Below are 27,765 nucleotides of genomic sequence, written 5' to 3' on the forward strand. Positions count from 1 at the left end.
AACTGTCTTAAATGTTTTCCACTTTTGAATAATCTTTCTCACTGTACAATGATGGACTTTAAATTGTAAGAAAATGGCCTTATATCCCTTCCCAGGTTGATGGGCATCAACAATTGCTTCTCTAGGATCATTGCTGATGTCTTTCCTCCTTGGCATTGTGTTAACACACACCTGAATGCTCCAGACAAGCAAACTGCTAAAACTTTGGCATTTATAGAGGTGGTCACACTTACTGATGATTGATTAATCAAGGGCATTTGATTAGCAGCACCTGTCAGCTACTTAGCATCTTAATTCCTATGGAAGTGGTAAGGGTGTACTTGGTTTTTCACACATGGTTTCTCCTTTTTGGCTTTATTTTTGTTAAATCATGACACAGTGTAATATGTCATGTGTTGTTGTGTATCTGAGGTTGTATTTACCTAATTTTAAGACCTGCTAAGGAACAGATGATTGTTATTATGTCCTGATATGTAAAACCATAGAATTCAACGAGGGTGTACTTTCTGTTTCACACAACTGTATATTCATCAGTTCTGTAGTATTGGATGGAGGTAATGTGGGGAGCGTGGAATCAGATGTATAAAAACAAAGATACAGTATGCAATAACATACAACGGGCAGAGCTGCAGATAGACCAAGTGTGGTGGAGGAAAAATATAATCAATATTACTCACACGGCCATGTGAGAGCAAATAAGCCCTGAATGGTGTCTTTAAATGATATACCTCGGGGTTACTAGATAATACTACATTTAAAAAAAGAAAAAAAATTGTTCTTAATTCTATTTTTGAATGAGTTTTACTATACTGTGCATCTGATTTCTGTAGCCTGCTTTAATTTAGCACACGTCCTCAGCACTGCAAGGCCTTTGCAAGTCTTTCCTGTTTGTGATCATGTGTTGCCAATATTCCCGCTGTTCAAGCTGCAAACTGTAACAATACATAATGATAATGTTATTTAAGAATACATTGCAGCTGTTACACTGACGGAAGATATAATTGAAACTGAAAGGCAGCCATTTAGTAAACCCTGGGAAGCAGGCTCTTTGCTGATCGAGAACGAAACGATCGTCAGCTTGGGTAATTCGTTTTCAATAAAAATAATCGAAGGCGGCATATATTTAAAAAAAGACGGGGTGTGGGCCGAGCACACGCGTTGTAAGTGAAACTTCTTCTCTGCGACGGGAGCTGGCTACTTCAGTGCATGCAGAGGTGGCGCTGGCCGTTTCTGTGCATGCAGAGGTGGCGCTGGCCGTTTCTGTGCATGCAGAGGTGGCGCTGGCCGTTTCTGTGCATGCAGAGGTGGCGCTGGCCGTTTCTGTGCATGCAGAGGTGGCCGTTTCTGTGCATGCAGAGGTGGCGCTGGCCGTTTCTGTGCATGCAGAGGTGGCGCTGGCCGTTTCTGTGCATGCAGAGGTGGCGCTGGCCGTTTCTGTGCATGCAGAGGTGGCGCTGGCCGTTTCTGTGCATGCAGAGGTGGCGCTGGCCGTTTCTGTGCATGCAGAGGTGGCGCTGGCCGTTTCTGTGCATGCAGAGGTGGCCCTGGCCGTTTCTGTGCATGCAGAGGTGGCGCTGGCCGTTTCTGTGCATGCAGAGGTGGCGCTGGCCGTTTCTGTGCATGCAGAGGTGGCGCTGGCCGTTTCTGTGCATGCAGAGGTGGCGCTGGCCGTTTCTGTGCATAAGCAGAGGTGGCAGTTTCTGTGCATAAGCAGAGCTGGCCGCTGCTGCGTATGCGCGGGCGGAGCTGGCTGCTTCTGCATATGAGCGAACGGAACTGGCCGCCTCTGCGCGTGCGGCGCTGGCTGCTTCAGCGCAGGCATCGGGTAAGGGGCTGACGGGCACGCTCGTGAACGCGCCTGATAACTTTTTCGGGACTTTTAGTGCTGTGAGAATTTCAAGCCAGCGGTTGCGCGCGCGTGATCGTGCACGCGCCTGCGTCTCTATCAAGGAATTTTATATTGAGAATTAGGTAGGTGTCAGCAAGAAGTTTCACTCCCCCAAATTTTTTTGGGGTGCCGCTTTAATTTTTTAATGCATGCATGTGTATATATATTGTGACAAACGGCTTACTCCGGGGCTCCGTCGTTTGTCCGGGACTGTTTAGAACACGGTCTTTTAGGGTAGGTTAAATGATGAGGCGTCACGTACTGTTCCTTTAAACAGGCTATGCCTGGTTTATTCAGTCCCAGGCACTGAGACTGCCACAGTGCATACAACAGAAAACAGATCAAAACAAAAGCTGCTCACCTGAGCGATAACTTAACTTAGATATCCCTGACTCAGGGTTGGAAGTGGCTTTTCCACTTCCAACATCAAAACACGGTACTTTTGCAGTCTTACACAAATGAACAGAAAGATTGAACCTGTTTGGGGAAGAGGCTTCTCCCCTCTGTAGTTCAGCAGCCTTCCAGCCTCCTGGCTCTTGTGGGGAGACCAGAGCAAACAGGAAATCAGTCTTTCATACCTGATTCTTAATTAGCATGACAGGTGACAGAAATCAGGCAGCAGACAAACTCTGGTCTGGATCTCTCATCCCTCAGTTCCAGCGCTTGCCAAACTGTGGGATGGAGTGTATGTATTATAAGGCTGCACTCCCAGGCCAAACAGGATAGAAACTGTCTAGTATCCTGGGAGCCCTATATACGGAATTTATTACCATCCCCTGGTTTCTGTCACAATATGTATATATATTAATATTTTGATGAAGAGCAGCCACATCCAATGGATTCCACATATGCATGCGCGCACACAGAAGTATCCCAATAATAGCGCTCCTTTATACCGAAAATAAAAAATATTTATTAAATGCAATCATTAAAAACATTCCATCTATTGCTCATTCTATTTGCTTTGCAACATCTGACTGTAAACGTCTAATCCAGGACAACACTCGAATGTAGATGATTTTGCAGTTTCCAATGTTGCTTTTCAACTTTGACTCACCACTTGGCACTTTTTGACTTGATCCCTTTTATTGCAGCTTGTGTACACTTGCGATTTGGGATTTAAATTTTTTTTTTTTTTTTTTTTTAAGAACCCTCGATTTCAGGAACTGGAGATCTGAGGGCGATTTGTTCCTCAATGTTTATCTGTACTAAGTAAAATCCATTGTTTTCAATGGCTCTAGTTAACTTTTAACATGAACGTGTTATTTTTCTGGCACCCACCATTGCTTTAACAGTAATCTAACGTTGTCGCTGCCAGAAGTCCTATTCAGGCATTCATTTACTGCACAAGTGCCCTGCTAACGAACTCTGAAATAAGAGAAGTATTACTATTTAATAATTGTGTTTTTTTTTTTTTTTTTTAAGTCAAACCGCATCCATCTAGATATAAATGGTGTTAGTGAGTGTTTTAAACCTTCAGGCCCTTAAAACTAGGGATGGGCAGAACTGTCATCCATTTCCCATTCAAAATCCCGTCCTGCTGTGTAAAGTCCATTGACTGTTTCAATCCGTACGGATTAATCCAAAACCACCGTTGGCTTTGTAAGAATCCGCAGAGAGATTTTCTCTACTAAAATAATTGTTTACAAATAGTGGGTTTGATTTTTTTAAATCATATGATACCTCAGTAAATTTATTCCTATTTTTTTTAATGTAAATATCACTTTATTACCTCTTTCTAGAGTGATTTATATCTCTGCTCATCCGTGCTTACAATCTATAAGAAAGGCTAAGTGGAAACATAGGGTACATGGGGATAAGAAGGTCTGTGTGTTTCCGATTTGTAACAGAGCAGCTGTAATATCAACAAACAGCTGACACCCTTTGGCTGCTGCCTTTGCTGCGACTCTACATAGTTACATAGTAGATGAGGCTGAAAAAAGACGTAGGTCCATCAAGTTTAACCTACTGTATGCTAAATTTAGACAACAGATACCTTATCCTATATCTATACTTCCTTATTGATCCAGAGGAAGGCAAACAAAAAACCTGAGAGTCATATCATCCAATGATATCTCATAAGGGGAAAAATAAATTCCTTCCCGACTCCAAGAATTGGCAATCGGATTAGTCCCTGGATCAACATCCTTCCCATGTATACTTATTTGGTATATCCCTGTATACCTTTCCTATCTAAAAAGATGTCCAATCTTTTTTTGAACAAATCTATTGTATCTGCCATCACAGTCTCCATGGGTAATGAATTCCACATTTTAACTGCCCTTACTATAAAGAACCCTTTCCTTTTGTTGCTGGTGACATCTACGTTCCACCAACGTTAAGGGATGCCCCTGAGTCCTTAGTACTGCCCGTGGGATGAATAGTCCTTTTGAAAGCTCCTTGTATTGTCCCCGAATATATTTGTATATAGTTATGATATCCCCTCTTAGACGCCTCTTTTCTAATGTAAATAAATCTCATTTAGCTAGCCTCTCCTCATAAGTTAGAATGTCCATCCCCTTTATTAATTTGGTGGCTCTTCTCTGCACTCTCTCTAGTTCCATAATGTCTTTTCTTAGGATTGGTGCCCAAAATTGTACTCCATATTCAAGGTGTGGTCTTACTAATGCTTTGTAAAGGAGCATAATTATGTTTACTTCCCTTTCATCCATTGCCCGTTTAATGTAAGATAAGATCTTGTTTGCCTTTGCAGCTACTGCATGACTTAGGGCATTATTGCTAAGCCTGCTGTCTTCGAACACTCCTAAATCCTTCTCCATCAAGGATTCCCCCAATTTATCCCCATTTAATTTGTAATTCGCCTTTTTATTCTTGCATCCCAAATGCATAACCTTACATTTATCTGTATGAAACCTCATCTGCCATTTACCTGCCCACGTTTCCAGTCTCTCCAAGTCCTTCTGAAGAGAAATTACATCCTGCTCTGATTCTATTACCTTACACAATTTAGTATCATCAGCAAAGATGGAGACTTTGCTCTCGATCCCAACCTCAAGGTCATTAATAAACAAGTTAAAAAGCAGGGGTCCTAGTATCGATCCCTTAGGTACTCCACTCACAACTTTAGCCCAACCTGAAAAAGTTCCATTTATGACAACCCTCTGTTGTCTGTCCTTTAACCAGTTTTTAATCCAGGTGCATATATTATTAAAGTCCAATTTTCTTTATTTTGTACACCAACCTCGTGTGAAACAGTATCAAAAGCCTTTGTAAAATCTAAATAGACCACATCAACTGCATTACCCTGGTCTAAATTCCTACTTACCACCTCAAAGAAACAAATAAGGTTAGTTTGGCATGATCTAGCCTTCATAAATCCATTCTGACGATTACTAATAATTTTGTTTTCCATTAGGTAATCCTGAATATTATCCCGTATTAAACCTTCAAGTAGTTTCCCTACTATTGAAGTCAGGCTTACAGGTCTGTAATTCCCCAGGTGTGATCTACTGTAGCTCCCTCTTTAAATATAGGCACCGCATATGCTTTACGCCAATCTTGTGTCACAAAAGTGACTATACCCTATTAATTAAATATAATTAACCTAATATGGTTAATAGAATGCGTGGAATAGCATAAAATCGTGTGAGTCTGGATCTAAGTTGCAGATCCGTGCAAACTCTGAGAACCCAGAGTAGAACACAGCTGTGTTATAGAAGCCGCATTGCTGCAGTTCTGTCAGCAAGAGAGAAACTACAGCAGAGTGACACACTGTGTAAGGCAAAATACAAAGTATCCTAAAGAGGAGACTAGAACCTATTAGTGCGCCAAATATATGCCTTGGTAGTGAGGAAGCACCTCAGAGCTTGTGAGTGTATAACAAGTCCCTGAACTGAATATTTGAAGATTTACATTTATCATCCGAGATCGGTGGGAAAGTGCTAATAGATTGGGGTTCTTTCTCCCTTTCAGTTGTTAGAGAAAAACAAATGGGGTGCTCCACCCAGTGACACTCCATCCAATAGGATAATGAGTAGATAATAACTCCAATGTTGGATCTAAGGAGTGGGTATATGTATGAAATGACATGTGAGTCACTATGGAAAAATATATAACATCCAAGTACTCAACTATTGAAGTCAAAAATAATGTCTCTTACCCACTCCTGTATACTCCAAGGAAGGTAGTAGTGGCGTGCCAGCCATGAAGATTAATCCGAGAACAGCAACAAACAGCAAATGGCGCACAGTGACTGTCTCTAAAAAATCAAATTTATCCGGCTTCAAAATTTTTGGTCGCTCCGTCACCGTCGCGTTTTTTTTGTTTTTTTTAACAGATTCCCCAATGAATAGTAGGGCTTCCATACCTTATAAAAGTGTTCTTGTATTATGCCTTAAGCTTCGCCTTGGGACGGCGCTCCGAAACAAATACATTGACTCCGTCGCAAGCTTTTTGCCTTTTGCTTTTCTAAAATCTAATAAAGTTTAAGTAACACAAAAAAAACCATTAAAAAAGGCATTCGGAGTTAAAATAAAAATAAATAAATGCAGACAGTATTATCTGATACTACAGAACTGATTTATTTAAAAAAAAAAACAGAATTTTTCACGTTTTGCTTCTTTTTCACTTGGTATACTCGTTATAGACTTCTTTTTATTTTCTCTTTATTGATTATAATTTTAACCTTCTAGATATCGTTTTGTTGCAGGTTGTTATACATTTTAGGGAACCAACTTTAGAGTTTTTCTTAGATGAAATTATAGTGTACAAGGCTTTCAAAACCTTGTAGTTTTTTTTACTAGCGCTGTAGATGTGAACGTATAGATTCATTGCAGTTTGGTATCAGCAAAGAATCTATATTTCTGTAGGACACGTACGGATACTGGAGCGTCGAACTACAACCTTCTGCATTAAGGAGCAGCGCCACATGCAGTGCTGAATGTCCCATTTACAGATGTAGGAAACCTTAATGTTCTCGTCACCTGGGACCGTGATAGTGACTTATTGCTAGGGAGGTCCGATCCGGAAGCATGGCGCACCCCGACCGTGACCTCGAATTCCCTGGTGCTGGAGGATTATTGCTGCGGGGGAGGGGGTGGTTCGATCCGGAAAGCATGGAACATCCGCAACGTGCCCGCGACTTCCCCGGTGCTGGAGGATTATTGCTGTGGTAGGGGGGGTCCGATCCGGGAAGCATGGAGCACAGTGACCGCAGCTGCCCTGGTGCTGGAGGATTATCGCTGTGGTAGGGGGGGTCCGACCAGACACCTGCAGCGTGACCGCGGCAGCACTATCTTCAGAACTGCGGCTTGAAGCGTTTTCAGCCTCGGCTCCGGAGACCGTAAGCCTCGCTACATCTGTAGGTAGCAGATGTGTTAAATTGGTTAAGGTGTGCCGGGTTGCAATGTAAGTATGTGTGGCAATGTTGAGCTACCCTTTAAAGTAAACTGCACAGGTTTTTCTAATCTTATTGGACGTACAGTACTTACGTGGTTTCCCACCGCCGTTCTGCTGAACGTTTCTGCAAATGTCCTCTGTGGATGGAGATTTAAGTGGAGTTCCACAATCAGCCTGTTCTGTGCGTCCTGCATAGGGACTTTTCCATGACGTCTGTGAGTAGTTGAACTGATGACCTTTTCTCTGTGTGTTTGATTTATACGTGCAAACTCTGACAAAAGAAGAGTGAGCACACAGGGATGCATTGGAGATGCTCTGTTGACCCTTTAGGACACAATGATCACTATGAGCGAGACTCTTCTCATCAGATATGTGATGTCCCTCATTAGTTTAGTAAACTATGTTTTTATTTAGCCCATAAAATAAGTAAGAACATCCCATGTTTTCTGTTCAGTGCAGCACAAAGATATTCTTGTACTGATATAGAAGAGCGTCCTTCATGGAGTCCATGGCTAATTTTCCCTGACTGGTTTATAATTGAGCATCCTCTTTTAATAATAGACTTTGTATATTTATAATGGGTTTTTTATTGGTACTGTATGCTCTCGGCATATATTTCTGCTGGCATGCTCCTGCATGACCAGATCTGGATGATGATTATGATGATGGTGGTGTAGTCATTGAAGGTGGATACATGAATCACTGAGCTCCCTCTCCCGATGCAGGACATGAACCCACAACCTTGTGTCTTCCAAGCTTTGCATGTTAAAAAATCCTAGGTGGGAAACGGGGGGTCTCCGGTGCTCAACTGTGTTAATTTCAGTCCTGGAGACCCCCTGCTTTTTGAGATACGTACCTGCCAAAAGTGCCCTGGTTGTTCATGGAGGTTTAAAGGTCCCTCAACACGAGGGCCAATAGAAAGTCGTGAAGGATGATGTCCTCAAGGGCCACCGACAGGTCAGGATTTCATGATATCCCTGCTTCAGCACATGTGGCTCAGTCAATGATTTAGCAGGGATATTCTGAAGACCTGATCAGTTGGTGGCCCTTGAGGACTGGAGTTGGCCTCTCCTGCTCTAGATCCACCATTAATAAAGTATGTTGTGAGATTAAAATCCAAGGAGTAATGTGTACAATTCTAATGAACTAGATCTGTTTTCCTGTTCCTTAGAAGGATATTGTTTATATCAGTATGGACATTAAGAACCTTAGGGAAAGGGGCACGACTGTGGCAAAAAGGGGCTAGCCTTGGGTCAAGGGAATTGGTGATGTCAGGAGGACAGGGGGCTGTCCTCAGCAAGGGAAGGGGGGAGCTTAGGATAGGGAATAAAAAGAAGTGTCCGGTGGATACTCACCCCTTGCCTTCATGGTCCGCTGCAGTGATTCCCTCCCTCACCTTTTTGGGGGTTTGTGTTTTTTTTTTTTTTAAAGGATTGTCATTGTTTGGCTCTATGTGGTTGAGCTGGGGGGTACTGTTGAAATGTCTGTCACAGCTGTAGTGTGGGGGTAGTTCAGACGGGGGTGTTTTGCTAGCCAAGCCTATGTTGAACTCAATGGGATCTCGAACTAAAGGTTGGAGATCTGAGCTGGGGAAGAGATATGGGGTTGGTGGGGTCAGCTTGCCTGAAGGGTTCCCCCCCTCTTGCGGTTGGGCACCCAGGGGGTTGATGACGTTGCCGCTGGCTGGGTCAGCAGGTGGTGCTCAGGTGGAATCCATGATATCTGTCGGCTTGGGTTCGGCCTAGCCTGGTTACCCCGCCCTCTTTGTTTATTTGTGTTAATGGTGGGGATCAATAAAAGTTGTGGCTTTTTCCCACCCCCAAGGTCGGGTTTCATAGTTGGGTTTTCTTCCCATAGCCCTTAGGAGGTCCACAATCCTGACGCTACGTAGACATTATGGCCCCTATTTAATATGCTGTGAAGCTGCTTCTCCACGTCTCCATTCATTTGGAGATTTAATGTGGCACCCCTTTGCATCATTGTATCATGGTGCTGTGTGTCCTCTTTCCCCCCTGTCCCCCCTGTCCATCAGCATCTTGGAGAGTGGTTTTCTAGATGCACTTCGTGTGTGTGATACTGGAGTGGGATGGATCAGATTTTGCATCGGACATATTTTTTTTTGTTTTGTTTTTAACTAGCATTGCCTAAGGTGATACAGCAGAGTTTGATTTACTGTATAATTACTGCTGGTAACCACGTAACAGTAAAAGACCTGAAAGTTGGTGTTTCTCTTTATAACCCTGTCCTGTCTGCCTCACACACTCGCACGCCAGCCTCACACACTCGCACGCTAGCCTCACACCCTGGCATGCCACCTCACACCCTGGCACACCAGCCCTGACTACCCCTACACACACCCATACTACACGCAACCCCCACCTCCTCTACACAATAAAAATACTATTACCAAATACCATTCCTTTCCCCCTGCTGCCAGAATTCTCCAGCAGCAGGGCAGCTACCTGTTTGCGATTTCATATAGAGTTGCTTTACACTGCGACTCTATTTGATCATGCCATTAATAAACAGTGACGTAACTATTTCCACTAGCAATCCGCGGGTTAACTCCATGGTAATGAAAACATGAAATCTCTAGCTCCGGGTGTCGCTGAGCTTACGGGGGAACCTCCCTGTGCAAGGTGTGCCGTTAAGGTGGAGACAGATTCTAATCACTCTATTACTTGCGTGATAAATAGCTGTGTGTGTGCCACGAGTGCCAATTCTGCCGCCTCCTGTCCAGTGCCTCCAGAAAAGACATTTTAGTGAGTGCTAACATTTATTATTATTATTATTATTATTATTATTATTATTATTATTATTATTATTATTTTGTAAGGCGCCATCATATTCAGGGAGTACTGAGTGACACCAATTAAATAAACCGAATGACATATAAATAAGGACCGACCAGCGCAGACCGATACAAAGAGTAATGAGGGCCCTGATTTCAATGTTGAAAGAAAGGGTAATAAAGTAGCGGCTCATTGTGGGAGGGACTATGCATCAGGAAGGAGTATGGTCCAACCGCACAGCTGCCTCATGGTTTGGGGGTCTGGATGTTAGGGGGTGTTGGCATCAAGTCTGGAATTCTCACAAGCGCTCCCCCTGGATTGTGAGAATTCATTGGGACCAGTGAAGACAGGCCCTACCAGAGGGCTCGAGCAGGGGGTTACAACTTTAAATGTATCACTTTTGCACTGGTATTTGCACTAGTATTTGTACATCGTATTTTGTTACAATATATTTTCACTATAATTTTAGTGCTCACTCTTGGGGTTTAGCGCTTTTATTGCACCTTCACATTGTAGCATCGAGTTTGGTCCATGCTTTATAGGGGCAATCACTCCTAGGACCAAAGTGCAATAGTGGCAGTGACCTTATTTTTATATCGGGGCAGGGGGATCAGGAGCGCACTCGCATCCAGGAATATATAGAAGGAACAGACATACACACACAGTGCAGCAGGGTTTTGATGAACGTATTATAAATAAGCAAGTGGCAATCTCGCTCACGTTTCCTGTGAGTAATCACGGCTATTTGGTTATCAGGAGTGAACACCTCAGGTACAAGTTAAAATGGTGTTGTCCGTCAGGATACACTCGTGCAGGGAGATGAGGGAAGGAGGATCCCATATGTGGAAAATGGAGGACACAGAGAGAGTGCTATATAGCTTTTATAGCAGATAATACATATATAAAAAGTAACACTCTCAAACATAAAAAGAATTCAAGCATTGGAACAGCCAAGGGTCAGACAGTGGCAACGGGCTGCACTTCCTCCTTCTCTGGTATTCCACCCGTGGCGGCCGTCCACAGAGGAGTTATACAGGAAGATGCAACTTGTCACCCGAGTTCACCAAGAGCCAGATAGTCCTTTTACCATATGTACTGTCCACCCTACGCGTTTCGCTGGAAATAAGAGCTTCCTCGGGGATTAAGGTGTCTCTTCTCCATTCCTTCCTTTTTATACTGTAATTTTCAAACTCTCCGCCATTGCTGAGAGGGGGCGTGACATAATTACATTGGCCGGCGTCTCGGTGCGCAATGCGGGTCATTGACGTCATCGCGCACACTCCACCGTGCGTTTCTGTGATGCCGCGATGAAACGCCCTTGCCCAATCAGGGCTATGGCAATGTTAGTGTGGTACTGCACGATTTGCATCAGTGACGACACCGCGCACACTCAGTCATGCGTGTCACCGACATCACGATGCACCGCGCATGCCCACGTTGGAACTATGGGAGCTAATGAGGTAAAAGGCCTATATTTACACAGTTAAATGCGTGTGCGATTACGTCAATGACCCGCATTGCGCGGCGAGACACCCGCCAATGTAATAACGTCACGCCCCCGCTCGCGGTAAATATCCATTGATTTTAAGTGATTTTGTTTGCTGTGTTGCGCACGTAACTGATTTACATTGACTTGTTTTGACGAGGCGCTGTCGCTGTAGCCGGGACTATAAACGCAGGCTAACCAGAGGCACGTTAACCCCCTTCTAACCCGAGGCATCTTAACCCCTTCTAACCCGAGGCATCTTAACCCCTTCTAACCCGAGGCATCTTAACCCCTTCTAACATTTATCCTAAACCCCTGACCTTTAACACCTTCCCTAACCCCTTAACACCTATCACATGGCTGACACCGTCCCTCAGCAGCTGAATGTCCATCGCGAAACGGCGGTTAATAGTCCCATTCCGCCATGTTCTTCCCCCTGGAAGCCTAGCTTTTTTTCCAGTTGGTTATACCTATAGGTCCTGGAAGGACCGGGAGAATAATAATGCTCCAATCAATCAATGAAATCTCACTTACTACCACCACCACCACCTCCCCCCCCCCCGACCCACAAATACACTTACCACCCCCCACTCCCCCCCACAAATACACTTACCTCTGGTTGCTGTCGCTGGGCCCCAGCTTTCCCCAGCTGCTGCCTCGTCCCACATAGGTCTCCAGTCACAGTAATAATTAATACACTCACAGGTATATAACAAATGTTTACTGACACACACATATACTATAACACGAACGATAACAATATCCACACACAACCAAGAGCGAGTCCCCCAAAGTACTGAGGGTGCCCTGGGCACCTGTAACCCGATGTTCGCATGAGCAAGCCCACCCAAAGTGTGAGGTAGCGCTACCCTCCTTGTGATGTGATGGTGCACGGTGGGTACCTTCCTGGCTACGACCAGGGAATTGTTGAGATCCTCTATTAGCAGAGCTGCGTCCGTGGTCCCATGATGCGCAGTCTGCAAAGTTCCTGATGTGGCCGTCCGGTCACCGGTGCAATAGTACTGCTATAACTAATGGGGAAGCGTCCCTACCTTGGGCCTTCCCTACAATACTTCGCTGAGGAGGCTTAAGACCTAGCTGGGGCCTAAGGGGCAAATCTAGGCCTAGTCTAGGGAAGCATTGTTCCCTGGACACTACCTGTTCCTTTGCCTCCCTCCCGTCCGACTGCCTCCGGTCTCCTGCCTTGCAGTCCCTCATTGGTGGGCTGGCCCCACATGTTTCCCTCCCCAAAGCACTATGGGGCATGTGGTCCCGGGGCCGCATGTGCAGAGCTCCCTGTAATGGCTGCCGCAACATCTGTCACTGCGCATGCGCACCTCTTCGGCTGCGCAACATCTAAAATGGCGGCCCCCGCACTCTTGAGTCTGCCGCGGAGCTCAGGCGGCTCCGATTCACCCTGCAGCCTCCCCCTCGCACCGAAGGTTAGAAGGGGGCTTGGCTACATTTATAACTGCCACCCTCCTTAATACTTAATATTTTAACAACTGTAAGCTATATGCCCATATAATGTTACACCCCTTAATCTATTCTTACCTATCTACCTAACCATTATCTTAACCTATATTGAACCTATTTAACATATTTACAAAGGAGTCCTCTCCTCTGCGCCTCCTCCAGAGGTCTGAGGCAACCGTAACTTTTCTCTCCTCGGCATTCCACAGGGAAAAGGGGCGTGGCTACCACTCGCACCGATTGACCCTTCCCCTTTATCCTACTCTGCCTAGTAACTCCTCAACCAGAAAGGGGGGGTACTGATGTATATGATGATCAGAGGCAGGGCTCTTTGTGAGCCTAGAGAAGGATTATTCTACCCTAACTTACTCTATATTCTAGTATATGCGCCAATTCTAACCACCAATTGTGTGGGGACACATTTATAAGGAGCCTTACCCACCAAATAGTAGAGACCGCTATAAAAATCAATTACCGGCTAATCAATCAATTTGCCTATTTCTCTGTCAAACATTTGGTAGCTAATGTGTTACCCCTGTAGTCAACTAGGCAGGAGTTACTGAAAGTGATACAAGACTGCTACAGCAACATAATACCCCCCACCACGAGATGCCGTCTCCCTCAGGGGGCAATTCCACGTGTAATCACACTGACCCACAATAAAGTGTATAATACATTATACTACCTGTGGTGCACTGAAACGATAAGGCGTCCTATTCAAGCACACACCTACCTCCATTTTCGTTTAATTGCTTTTATTTATCTTTTGCCGCTTTCTTAGGACCCAATTATCTTTTCATTAGAATTATTGAAGTATCATTTTTTACTTCTGTAGGGTGTTCTTCGGTGCAGCCAAAAGGGAATCTTTTTCTTTTCAGTAATACATTCCTATTGGTCTGCGTTACACGTGGGATTGAACGCTGGCCAGTATTTCTGGAACTAGGGTGTCCTCCGAGCTTAAAATAACGCGAGTCATGTCCTGAGAGAGACGCTCCCAACGCTGTTTAAAAAAAAAAAAAGTGGGTTCTGGTCAGGGGGATTTCTGCTTTAATATGCCTCAAACTGTTAGATGTCATTTTTTTGAATGCGTCACCATGCAATGAAAAACAATCGCACTTTCCTTTAATAGGTAATAGGAATTTTGTTTGTGTAGGTGTAATATACAGTCATTTCGAGATGGATAAAGAATAGACTGCGAAATATTTCTCAGATCGCCTTGTATTCCTCTGACCTAAGACGTGCCAGCTTGTCCACATTCACTTTGTGTCTGTTTAGTTTGAACATGTGGAAAAAAAAGTTTGGAAATTTGCCAAAAAAGTGAGAAATTGAATAAGTCAAGACAAAATGATAAAATTTCAACAGCCTTTTTGATTTGTGCGACAGGAGAGAGATCCCATATTTCAAGTTCAATTTTTTTTCTCCAAAGTTTGATTCAAAATTGGGAGAAAAGTTTTCACATCTCTTGATTGATCTCATTATTTGGGACAGATTCAACCGTTTAAAAGGGTAGTCCCCCCGAGAACCAATATGGACAAATTGCAGGTTTTTAAAGACTTGAATCTGTGTTGACACCTAGAAACATTTTGGAATAGTTTTAATTTGTTGTGTTTTTTTTTTTATGACTTCAATTTTATTGGTTTTGTTTTAGTGCATACATTGACATTACATACATTTTGTTCATTTTTTAAAAAAAATAAGTTTTCTAAGTTACTAAATGTGGGAAGCGGAGACATGGAAGGGGTTTGATTTTTATTTTAGCTGCTCCCTGTTGAATTATGTGAGATAAACCGAATAGAAGCAAAGCCTTCCTCTATCTTCCCTTTATCTTGATTGACCATTAATACGGTCAAGGTGGTTGAGAAAAAATACACATTTTTTTTTTTCTACAGACGTTCCCAAATTTGGAGCCCTTGATGAAAAATAAAATAAATTTCAGAATTTCCACAGACCTAAAATGGCCAAAGTTCTGCTTTTGCGTTAAGGGGGAGGTTTAATCACCTATATCCAGGAGCTCCCCTGAGTTGATCAGTGGTCCACTGATGTCCATAGACCAGTTCCCAATATATTACTCCTTTTATCCAGTGGTGGGAAATATGGCAGCCAATGGAAATCATTGCATGTTTTATTGGTAACTGGCGCTTGTGTTTGTAGTCTTATTGTGCTGCTGTCGGGGGGGCCACAGGTTTTTTTTGGGGGGGGGATTGCTGCTAATCAATTTTTTAAATTGATCTTTTCAATTTTTCCAGGGCTTTGTCACGCGAGAGGGAAGTCTCCGAAGGTTTTAGAAGAAATATTTAGAAGTGAAGATGTCACAAGGTTCAGAGCTGGTTAACCTCTCGTTCCTGTCGGAGACGGAAAGAGACCTCATCTTGCAAGTCCTGCAGAGAGATGAAGACCTTTGCAAAGCAGAAGAGAAGAGGATCAGGTGGGGAAGGAAAGCCTATTCTATTCTACTGGTGAAATCTACTTGAATCCCTTCGATACTGGATGGGCCAGCAACACATTGCTTTGCACGGAAGGAGTTAATTCAAGCTCTTTGAACCCTGTTTTACTTAGAAATATAGAATTTGATGGCAGATGAGAACCACTTGACCAGTCTGCCCATTTGACCAGTCTGCCCATTTGACCAGTCTGCCCATTTGACCAGTCTGCCCATTTGACCAGTCTGCCCATTTGACCAGTCTGCCCATTTGACCAGTCTGCCCTAAAACCTCAGACCCTATGTGATCCTTGGCTTTCATATTTATGATAACCTTATGTCCATCGCAAGCATTTTGTAATTCCTTTGCTGTATTAACATTTGTACAGTATTATTACTTGGGATTTTTGGAGGGGATTGCTGCTTTGACCCTTTCCTCACCACAAGAATCTGCAGTGAATGTATATTTTGTACCATATTTGCTACACAACCCCTCATCACGCTCCCTTTCACTCCTGAAACTCATATGCTAATTGGATTACCATATATTCTACTCTTCACACCCCCCCCCCCCCTCCTCGGGTAACACAATATCATCCCATGAAGCATGCTACTGGCTTCCATACAGGGAGCCTTATGCATAAAGCCAAAGCCATCTTCTCACATCGTTCTCTTGCTACTGGCTACCTTACACTCTTGTATTCTATCATTTCGATATACAGTATATATTGGCCAACCAACATTGTATTGGCAATAGTTACAAAACAATTAGTTATATGGTGGAATTACTTCCCCATGGAGACTGTGATGGCAGATACAAGAGATATCTTCAAAAAAAGGTTGGACATCTGTTTAGAAAGGAAAGGTATACAGGGATATACCAAATAAGTAAACATGGGAAGGATGTTGATCCAGGGATTAATCCGATTGCCAATTCTTGGAGTTGGGAAGGAATTTATTTTCCCCTTATGAGATATCATTGGATGATATGTCACTGGGGTTTTTTGTTTGCCTTCCTCTGGATCAATATACTGTAAGTACAAGTACATAGGATAAAGTATCTGTCGTCTAAATTTAGCATACGTTGAACTTGATTGACATATGTCTTTTTTCAACCTCACTACTGTGTAATCTGCATCTCCTATGAAGAACATAAAAAAAGGAACACTTGTGCAATCTTGGAAAATACTCGTTTCCTGGACTTTTTGAATCAATCTTGGTCATGGTTGTTGGAACTTTACTCCTATACAGCAGCAGTGAAGCTCACAATAAAAATGACTGGATCCGTGGGCCTGTTAAATACATAAGGCCTATTAAAATACAATTACCTATTTAAAATACAAAAGAATTCCTGATGCCTAATTCAATCTGGTCTGAATTGTTCAACTTTAATTATAAGTGAACTCCCCAAAAGCAAATGAGTCGTAGTTAACACGGTGGTGAGTGATTTGAGGCTCTGACATTTACAGTAATTTGAGGCGCACTCACTTCTTCTTCTTCCTAACAGGCGATTGAAGAATGAGCTGCTTGATATACGGAGAAAGGGGGCGAAGAGGGGGAGCCAGCGCTACAGTGACCGAACCTGTGCCCGCTGCCAGCAGAATGTGGGCCGAGTGGTTCCCAAAGCCAACACGTGCCGAAGCTGCAACCACCTTGTGTGCAAAGACTGCCGGATGGAGACCTCCAGTGGAGGCTTGAAGTGCAATGTCTGTATAAAGGAAGCGTGAGTTCAATCCGCGTGAAAGGCGGGGGCGTTTTTAATTTATTATACTTCTTCTGAATCATGGAACACTAACACAATGTTTGTATTCTGCCCACTTACCCCTTAGTTCTTGAATGTATTTGGAAGATTAGCTTTCTGAGATGTATAATTTGTTTGGGTGCGTATGGTGTGAATCTAATAATATACTTCAAATAATTAGCTGTACTAGTGGTTAAGGTGTTGGTCTTAAATACACGTTCTTCTACATTTCATTTCTGTCAGTCTGTAACCTTGGGCAAATCTCTTTATCTCCCAGTACCTCACCCAAGGCGTAACCAGAAAAAATGGTAAAATATTTGAATAGTCCGTCGAAATTAGCCACCTCATTGTTTATCTTATTTAAATATACTTGGTATCGAGTGTTGATCTTGAGCTTCATAGTCCTCTTCCAAACAGCTTGTTAAATACAACATACAGTTGTATGTGCCCCTTTTATACAGTGGAAGGCACAAACTTGCTTTCCTGTACCTTGGGCGCCATGATCAGGAGTGGTTTCTCGTTGCTAACAGTGTCCTCTGTAGCACACGACAGAACAAAAACATGGAGGTTATGGTAGCACCGTAATAATTGTTACTCTTGTATTACTTTAACTACAGTGAACTAAAGAAGTCCACAGGAGACTGGTTTTATGACCAAAAAGTGAATCGTTTTGCCAACCGACTTGGGAGTGATTTGGTGAGGATGTCTCTCAGACGCAAGGCTCCAGGTATAAGAGGGACCATTGTTGATTGTGGAACATAACTAAACTAGACACTAATTGTTTAGTGGTGCTGTCATACGCTGAGTGTGTATGTATACATTATGTCTACGTATGTGTTTTTAGGGAGATTTCAAAAGTGTGTGTGTGTGTATATTATTATTATCTTTTATTTATACAGTAAAGCGCCAACATATTCTGTAGCACGGTACAGAGAGATGTAAATTACATAACCTGAATTGCATACTAAATAAGGAAAAACAGGCACAAACAGATACAAAAGGTAATGAGGGCCCTGCTCTTGGGAGCTTACTATATACACACATGAAAATACAGGCCACACACCTGGAGCATGACATCCAAATGTATGGATTGTAATACTATGTATTATTGTAGTTAAAGCACGAAGGCAGACACTCCATAATTCATAAGTGATTCTTTATTCCTCGACGTGTTGTCTCCCAGCGGCTCAGTCAGTTCCTAGACTGCAGAACGATTCCTATACATACAAGCTGCCAAGTAACATGATGCAACAGCCTTCATAAATATTATATCAACATTAGGAAGGGCTGTGTACTTGAGTGCATAGCTTTAGACCAGGGGTGGGCAACGCCAGTCCTCAAGGGCCACCGTCAGGTCTTAAGGATATTTTGGCTTCAGCACAGGTGGCTGAATCGGCGACTCGGTCATTTTGATTGCGCTACCGCTGCTGAAGCAGTGATATCCTTAAAACGGGACCCTTGAGAACTGAGGTTGCTCTGCCTGGCTTTAGAGCCAACCATTGTTCTTTGCCTTTATTTGGTGTTTTACTATTTACCTGCCTCCCTTTGTCAATCTTGGCTCTGAGACTGCCATCATCTGCTCTATACCTTTAGTGCAGGCTTATCATTGATTGCTCTGTGCTTTTGCTCTGCCCACCATTTTTTGCTTCCAGACTGACCATTCTTCACCGCCTCCAATAAAAATCCATCATATTTCCCATTTTACAGTCAACAAAAGGGAGACAACGGCACAAACACTCCTACAGTATTCTCAACAACTCAACGAGCCTAAAACAGGGAAAGCTCAGAGGAGCCCTCAAGAGAAATCAAAGGCTTCCAGGTAAATGGCAAGTCTAATTTCTGATACTGTATGTACAAACGCAACTAGAAATGGGCCAGTATCTTCAAATGTGGTTGACCAATTTTTTTGTGTGAATTTCTCTTACAATTTGTATGGTGCGTTACGAGCCAACGTGTGTGGCAATATCTTTAACGAAATACATACAGTATTAGTATCACCACCACCACCACCACCCCCGCCCCCCCCCCCCCCCCCCGGCTTTAAAAAAAAAAAAAAAAAAAAGAGAATAGAACAGTAATATTGTAATAAATATGCAAGCCGACATAGGGTGGGCGGGCATCCTCTCATTCCGGCGGCCCGCATGGGAAGTTGCCCTGCACACAGCCGTTAAATTCCCTCCCCACGCATCACCATATCCTCCCCTGGGCTTAACTCCACCATTACCGGGGAGGACTGGACTGGAGTGGGGTGGAGGGAGGACGCGTCACGCAGGTAAAGCAAAGAGGGCCCCCCCCGAGTGCTGGGGCAGACTTTTGCCTACAATTTAGCAACAAGGGCAATAACGGTCATATGACCTGAATGAAGGGTTGTGTCCTTTACACATTGACTTGTAATGCTTGACAAATTATACATTTGGGGGGAATTTAGCATTTCGCCTGCTTCACAAACTTTAGAGGAAATTTCGCGCATCTCTAAAGAGAACTCGTAGTGCCAAAATTATCAATTTTTTTGTTTTTACCAGCCAGCATACCGTGCTTCTTGTTAATGGAAAATTCTAAACCAGTTATAAGAGAGAAGAATAGAACGATTCTTTCTCCTCTCAGAGGGAAATACGTTGTCCTTTCTGACTTTCAAAGGTGTTCTCGTTACTCCTTGGGTTATTGCCGTTTGTTTCAGACATGGCACCGTTCCACACATCTCTAGACATAATACAGCATCATAAATTGTAAATGATCAAGGAAAGGGCAGAGTTTGCTTACTTGTAATCATTCTGACATTTTCATGCTATGATTACATTTCAATTGTTTATATTATGATTGATAAAAATGTATCCCTTTTTGTTTGACTATTTTGGGGACTAGCTCACTATTACTTTTTTTTCCGCTTACCTTTAATGGTGTTGAGACACCGTTTGAGTATTAGTTGACTTATATTTATATCTCCTTATATTTATTGACATTTTTTTTACCCAGGAGAGTGATACAGGGGAGTATTCCATTTTATTGATTCCCCCCCCCAACACATATTACAGATCACTCTTAGAAGTTTCTATACTGACATGTTCCAATTTGTCCAACACAAGATAGCTTAATAATAAAACAACAAAAATGAGTACCGTATTGTAATTAATAAATATCCATATCACTAATCCATTTCTGTCCAGATGGAGTGAGATTTAAACTTGGATGCATGTTCTCAGACAGAGTGGTTGGCATTGATGTCCATGGGGGAGTTGGGAATAAATGAGGCTGGCCTCCCAAATGAGTGAGACTTAAGACTGGATGACCTTTTCCAGTACTGTACATCTGCATGAGGCAATAACCATGACTCCCCCCCTCCCCCCTCCATACCTTTTACTTTTGTGCAACCATGTCTTTGTTTGAGCCATTATAATCTTGAAAGCAAAGGAGACGTGTTGTACGTGTTCCTTTCCTATGCGATACTCGCCACACACGTTTTTGATTTTGCAGGTTGGCCACCAATTCCCCCGACCTCCGAGACCAGAGAAGTGACACGGAATCCACAGAGCAGATGAGCCTGAACAGCTACAAAACGGACTCCAAGAGAAGCACGCCGGTCACTTCCAGGTGAGACGCACCCTCTTGCTCCTGTAATCCCTACACGATTACATTGCAGTAACGGGAGGCTATATATCAAGCTGCAAAATGGCAGCGTTTACATGAGAACATTACAAAGAGAGAGTTCCCATAGTTGCAACCAGGCACAATTGTGTATTATGTTCGGTAGAACTTGTATTTATTAACATTAGTATATCGGAGTATTTTGCTCTGCTTTTGTCCCATTTGTATCTCTCTTCTGTTCCTCCCAATTCTGCTTTGATTTTTCGCTATACCCTTGCTTGTCGTTTTCGCTCTACTCATAACTACCTCCTTCCATCCCCTCCACCTCTACCTGTCTCGCTTAAAACCTGTTTCCCTCACTGTCACAGGAGACCAGGTTTATTAACACCTTTTTATACCGGGATCATTGATTGAGCAAAGCAAGGAGGTAAAATAAATTGTAATTTATTTCAGGAAAAGACATACAGACAAAGTAACACAATTTACAGGGTTAACACACTTACTGGGAACGGGGCTAACGAATAAATCTATCCTCTTACTGAAATACACAAAAATTACCTCTGTATGAGTCCTTTTCCTTGACCGGTAGGTACTCGCGAAAGTCCTGGAACTGATTTCGGCATGCAATGCCAGACGCGACCGCTACGTTCTCAAACGCAGGAAACTTTTCTGAGTTGAATATCCTTGAAGCCGGCTCGCGTCTATTCAGTACAGAGCATCTTTGAATTTGCCGCTGTTGGTTTGGCGCTTGGAATCTGCGCTCCTGATTGGCTGCCAGCCCTCTTAAGGGTTTCAGACTCTCATTCACCAACCTCTACAGCCTATCAGAGCGTGGGAATTTCCCTGCCAGCCAATCGCTGATTTGCCGGTATTGTAAAGCCGGGCGGGCACCTTTTCTCAGTCTGTAAAGGGGCATGCGCCAACCTGGCCCCTCTGCCTCTTTGCATACTGAGTCCACCCGCTGTCGAGGCTCCACAGAGTCTGGGTTCTGGCAAATGGTGGCCGGATAGCCCTGTGTTAGCCCAGGATGCAGGTACTCAAGCAGAACTGCAGTACCCCTCCTGTTCTAACACCTTGGCATCCCCTGAGGCTTTCAAGTCCTGACTCCGCATAGGCACCAAGCTTGGTAGCTATCTGGTCTGCTCGGAATTCATGACTTGGAAATCCCCCAGTTCATTTATAGGTTCAGTACATATACCTATAAAATATAATCCTTCAATAAAATATACTGTGTTCTGTCTTGTGTGGTAAAATATATAAGTTCCTGTTCTGGTGTCAGGGATGGAGTGAGTGTATATGTTGACTACATTCACTAGCCTCATACTTGGCACACTTTAGAAAAATAACTTTTAAAACTTTTACACACACGAACCCCTCTCAGCTTTATCACTTAGCTGGAGTGCACGCCCCTCAACCTCTATCCTAGGGGCAGGGTATCTGGGTACCACTCTTCTTACTAGGGACCCCTCTGTCTACTTGGGACCTGTGGGTGATCGCAGGTATACATTAACCTTGTCATGCCCGGTTACCTGGTCTGGAAGATGCTGCACCAGGAATCCTGGCGGTGAGTCGTAATAGTGTTTTCAGGAGTCAGAGCTTGCCCGGAGTAATGTGCTTGGCTGGATCCGAGCATCTCACTCGATTCCCGGATCCAATTCCTGGGGTATCCCATAACTCTGGAACCCCGATACATAGACACATTCTGTAAAGATTTTCTCTGACAAACCCACCCTGAAACTTACAGCCTAGAAATCTCCCGGTCCCAGCACCCCAAGAAAGGCAAAACACACAGAAATCTTTAATGTCGCATAATTTGCACACAGTCACAGTAATGCATTTAGGACATATGGGTCCAAGAGCTGACACTCTAGGACCTTAACACACAGATCAGGGGTAACCAAGTGGTGCTGAACCTTTATTAGTGAGCCTGGTTAACCCCTTCACCGTTACACTCCCTGATCCCTCCCTCACACTGGGTGCAGGCCAAGCACCTTCTTACACCACATTCAAATCAAACCTGAAACCACGCCTTCTGAATGAAGCGTTTCTATAGCCCGACATGGACTTATGACATCGTCTTCTCTCCCCCCATCCCCCACCCCACCCCACTCACAAAAGCATTTAGTAGGTATGAGCTCGGTTAGAACATTGGCAGTAAGTTTGCTGCCTGAGGAATGTGAGGTATCGCCCTGAATACTTCTGTCCTTGCTAAATATAAAATATTTCTCGCAGATGTTTTCAGCAGATAGTACAGTAGATACAGTACCTTGGCTCTTAATGAAGGGGAGACTGAGGACAAATGATGATGACCCAAAATCCAGAAATGACTAATGTTATGAGAGTTATTTTTAACATACTTCCCTATGGAATTACTTTGCATCCATTTGGCCCTTTTTGTCATTTTTGGAAGTGGTTATAGAGACCAACAAGAGGGAATTGGCTTTATTCACACGTTGACCTGGTTGTTTTTATGCATATCCCTCATGTTATCTAATGTTAACACAGATCGCAGATACGGAATCCGTTTCACTGTATTAAATCATCTCCCTGTAACAAAATAATGTTTTGAAACTATTCATATTGATTTGGTGGTCTTTCTGCAGGAGGAATTCCTTGGAGAAGGCCAGCACTTTACAGGATACAAGAAGAGCCCATGGACCTTCTGGGGCCAATGTTGCCACCCTGACGGTGCCTGTCCGATCCAGAGATCACCACCTGTCTGACTCTGAAGGCGTGAGTTTCTTTATCGCATACTGTACATTATTTCAGATATTTACAATCTTTTTAAGACGCACTTTTTTTTGTGTGGTAGTGTTACCAGCTGTTAGAAACGAGACGGAGTAAGTTGAACAATTGAAGGCCACCCTGCAAGGGTGCAAGGGTATAATATCTCAAACCACAGCAACCATCTTCGTATAGGGCCACACACTGCCCTCAATTATCTACAGAGACCAGAAGATCCCATTTACCAGCATCACCGGTCTAAATTCTGTTTTGAATTCTAAAGCCTTGTGTGAGCTACTAGAGGAAATGAGGAAAGCCACGTAAGCTGTTTTCATCACTTCCCTATACTTATCGGGAGTGGGCGATAAAGGATATACAGATTAACCATGTCCTGCCTACATGCTTGCGGTAGGATGAGTGAGAGGACCCCGCCTGTGCTCTCCCACATTCAAATGTAGATGCCTTTTCTCCTCGCTAGACGTTTGCAGGAGTACTCCAAACACCTCCTAAAGAGATAACACACCCCCTCCCCCCTCCGAGGGAGGTCTAAAAAAACAGAAAGAGAAGGAAAGCAGACAGCGCTCTGCGGAACAGTATGAAATAAATTGTATTAAAAAATATATACTGTATGTAGAACACGGTACTGCATTCATGAAGTGCATAAAGCAACTTACAATGTGTAATGAATAAAAGTTACAAGTAGCCAGCCGGTCACTCAGGGAACATGGGGAAGACGGACGACCGGGATGTGTAGCTGTAATTCTCCGGAAACCATCACAGTCCGCATGAAATGTGAGACTCTCCTGAAATCAACCTGACTTCCAATGCTGCAACGGAGGGCACATTGTGTGACCACTACGCCCTTTGCACATGCGTGCTTCATCAGGAGCCTTTATAAGCACCTATCAGTGATGAAGTCAAGATAATCTAATGACTACGCATTGGCAAAGTATTGATTTAACTCTTTGTTCTGCCAAGGATCATAGTAATGTGATCTTCAGTTGTTCTATATTTGTGGGTCTTTTTTTTACATTTCGCCGTGGCTGAGTTGAAACCATTGCAGAGCCGTTTTGTTTGTTTTTAGGAAGCCCGTCTGGGGAACCATAGTGCAGGATCCGCAGACGAGAGTGAAAAGATCTTCAAGAAGAATCCTCGTAGACTTTTGAAACCTTCAGGTAAGTGGCAAAGCCTTCACAATCCCCAACTCTAAACTAGACCCGATAATGAGGACAACGCATGGGAGTTTTTCTCCAATGTGAGATTTAGAGCTATTCATCTCTGACCCATAAATCTGATTTTGGCAACCATTAAATCACATCCGCCTCTCCCCCCCACATTGTCGTGCCATGTTATGGAATATATCTATATATATATCTATATCTCAATGCCATGGGTCACAGTCAAGTTCCATATCAAAGATGGACATTTTTTCGTTCTGTTCTAAGACACTAAAAGTGGGCAATTTTAATCTAATGTCATACTGATGTTTAATGAATAAGTAAGGGCACAATTATGTTTACTGTTTGCTTGACACAAATATACCAACAATAATGACCCATCTCATTGGTTCTCAATACATGCGGCCCAGTACATTGCTCGTGCTTTACGGGTTCATTTCTACCTAGTCCATAAACATTTAGGTAGTTGGCATAAAGATGTTTAAGGTTTATATGTAGGTAGCTTTATTATATGACCTAATTTGATTTGAATATGGGGATGACGTCAATGTTTAATTTAATTTAATGTTAGACGGAAGAAATGAGGAGGAAACCAGTTTTAAAAAATGCCAAATTGTATTAAATATTATTACAAAAAATACATAATGAAATCAATATTCAACTTCCATACATATCAACATATAAATACATTTGTGACACGCCACTCAGAGTCAACGATTTGGACATCTGCCCTTTGTCCAGAGTAATTCACCGCGATCCGGTATACCTTTATATATTGGTGCTTCCTGTGTCTGAGAGATGGGATTCAGGCAGCCGCTAGGGTTGCCAGGTGTCCAGTGTTAAACCGGGCTGTCATATATTTTGGACACGCTGTCCAGTAAAAAATGAGATATTAGTGGGCGTGTATGTGTCTGGTATTACCTCTCTGGACATAGTGACCCGACCGGCTTGGGGGAATAAGGGATTTCCCCATGAGCAGGGAGAGAGCAGGGCTGCTACTAGGGGGCTGGGCAGCTTCCTCCATCCTGATTGGCTGCTGCTGAGTAATGCAGCCAATTTGGAGGAGGTGACAGGAGCCTGGGGGTGGGGCCAAGGACAGGAGGAAACGGCATGGAGCGGAGAGATGCGAGAGGTGTGTGTGTGTGTCTCTTTAGCATGTTGTACCTTTCACCATTGTGGCCAGTATTTTTTGGAGAAGCCACCTAGAAACCTTAGCAGCCGCCATCAGCGGAAGTGAGACACAACGTACTAGCGTTGTGACGTCCAATCCGTTGCCGTCATGGTTACACCATGTCACAACAGTGTTGCGATGGCAACAAAAACACATTACACTCGAAAGAAAAAAAATCAGGTGTTCTATAGTGCAATATATATGTAAAATGAATCCATCAGCAAAAATATACATAACAGAAGTATGTTAATCAAAATAAGTAAAATAATTATTTAAGGCAATACGTGTTTAATTAACATAATGCATTAAATTACAACAATCACCGTTTCACAGACTGAAAAGACGGCATTAATGTGTTATTCAAGCCCACTAATATTTACATATTATTCACAGAAACCAAACTGTGAGAGACAGAAAATATTACCCGAGGGTTATTCATAAGTGACCATTCAGTATCTTCTATAATCACAAGGTGCTGACATAAAACTGTCTGTCACATAATATATCCAACCACATACTTTACTCAATCTAAATATACAGATATTCTTCTAAACCATCTTGGACAATTTCTTATTTAACATTTATCATCTTAAAGGGATAGTATCCATATAATTTGTTTTCAGAAACCTGTATTCCAGTAATATCACATTTTAACGACCATCACAATATTGCATAGTTAATCCGTAATGTTTTTTAACATATGAATTGAATATCCAGGTGCCATCTTCTAAAAAGCCAGAAAAATCACGATCTTCATTCATGTCCCTAGGCCTCATGGTATCCAGTTCATACAGCCATCACCACTCCCTTTTCTTCAAAAAGTGTAGAGGGGTTACCACCTGGTCTAGGTTTTACCCCCCGAATTGAAGTTGCCCCATATGTCCACATTCCTGAAAGTGTGTAGACACTGAAGATATTTGTGATCTATTGCTGGTTAAACTTGTATGTTCACTCATTCTCCTTGTTAATGGTTGCGTGGTTTCTCCTACGGAGAGGGTCCCACATGGACATTTCAAAATATATACCACGTTATCCATCTGACAATTGAGGAATTGATTTATATCATACGTCCTTCCACTATGAGGTTGTGATAGCAGTTCCCTTGTATTGCTGTGTTGCAATGTACGCAGTGGGCAGAGGAGAACATACTCCTAGGTTTCCGGAGCCAAGACATATCCTGCGTCGGTGGAGGCAAATCTGTTTTGATGATTACATTTCTATTCTTCGCTCCTGTATAAGACATTTACTGGTGGAACATTGAACGTCCCTGCGATTTGTTATCGCTTTGAAGTACTTGCCAATGTTTGTTCACAGTATGACGGATTCTGTTTGATTGTGATGGATATGTAGAGACCAGCGCAATTCTGACCGCCTTCTGTTGGTCAGTTGTTTTTTTTTGTGGGCTGTCACAAATTAAATCTTTCTTTAGAAAGAGCCCAATCTCTTAATTTACGTAATCTATCCTGTTGGTAACCTCCTTTGTTTCAATTTACATAACATGTCCTATATCCTATTCTCATCCAATTCTGTATTCACTATCCTGCAACCCACAGGAACTGACCATGGCATGGAGTCCGTGAGGTTATTAGGATGGAAACTTGATGCTTCTAATAGGGAGTTTCTATCTGTCGTTTTGGCGTAAATGTCTGTGCATAATACATTACCAGCCTTATATACGTTCACATCTAATAGTGTATACTTTCCATATATTGCACATGGTTAAAATATGTACACATGATGATTTATGAGACCCCATTGCCATGCCCTGTGTCTGTAGGAAAAAAGCTGTATCAAAACTAAAACAGTTTTCTGTGAAAATTAATATAAGTATAGAGTATCTATCAAACAATTTCTACGTTCCACTCGGGTCTATTTTATTTTTTAAGCTGTTCTGCCGCTGTAATACTTTCTTCACGTGGTATTGATGTGCACAAACGATGCGCCTTAAGCGTA

General features: G+C 43.0%; 1 protein-coding gene across 3 annotated transcripts in view; it reads left to right on the top strand.

Moving 5' to 3' along the window:
• SYTL4 (synaptotagmin like 4) overlaps nucleotides 1-27,765 on the top strand; it is an 89,378-nt gene that overhangs the window by 30,835 nt on the left and 30,778 nt on the right. For all 3 annotated transcript variants that reach the window (XM_075572791.1, XM_075572794.1, XM_075572793.1), the window contains exons 2-8: nucleotides 15,244-15,422; nucleotides 16,924-17,139; nucleotides 17,775-17,884; nucleotides 18,865-18,976; nucleotides 20,629-20,745; nucleotides 23,343-23,472; nucleotides 24,548-24,638. In XM_075572791.1, the coding sequence (XP_075428906.1) occupies nucleotides 15,304-15,422; nucleotides 16,924-17,139; nucleotides 17,775-17,884; nucleotides 18,865-18,976; nucleotides 20,629-20,745; nucleotides 23,343-23,472; nucleotides 24,548-24,638 (895 nt within the window). In that variant the 5' untranslated portion in view covers nucleotides 15,244-15,303. The remainder of the gene's footprint in view (nucleotides 1-15,243; nucleotides 15,423-16,923; nucleotides 17,140-17,774; nucleotides 17,885-18,864; nucleotides 18,977-20,628; nucleotides 20,746-23,342; nucleotides 23,473-24,547; nucleotides 24,639-27,765) is intronic.

The sequence above is a fragment of the Ascaphus truei genome, chromosome 16 (genome assembly GCF_040206685.1).
Source record: "Ascaphus truei isolate aAscTru1 chromosome 16, aAscTru1.hap1, whole genome shotgun sequence".
In the NCBI taxonomy this organism is placed as follows: Eukaryota; Metazoa; Chordata; class Amphibia; order Anura; family Ascaphidae; genus Ascaphus; species Ascaphus truei.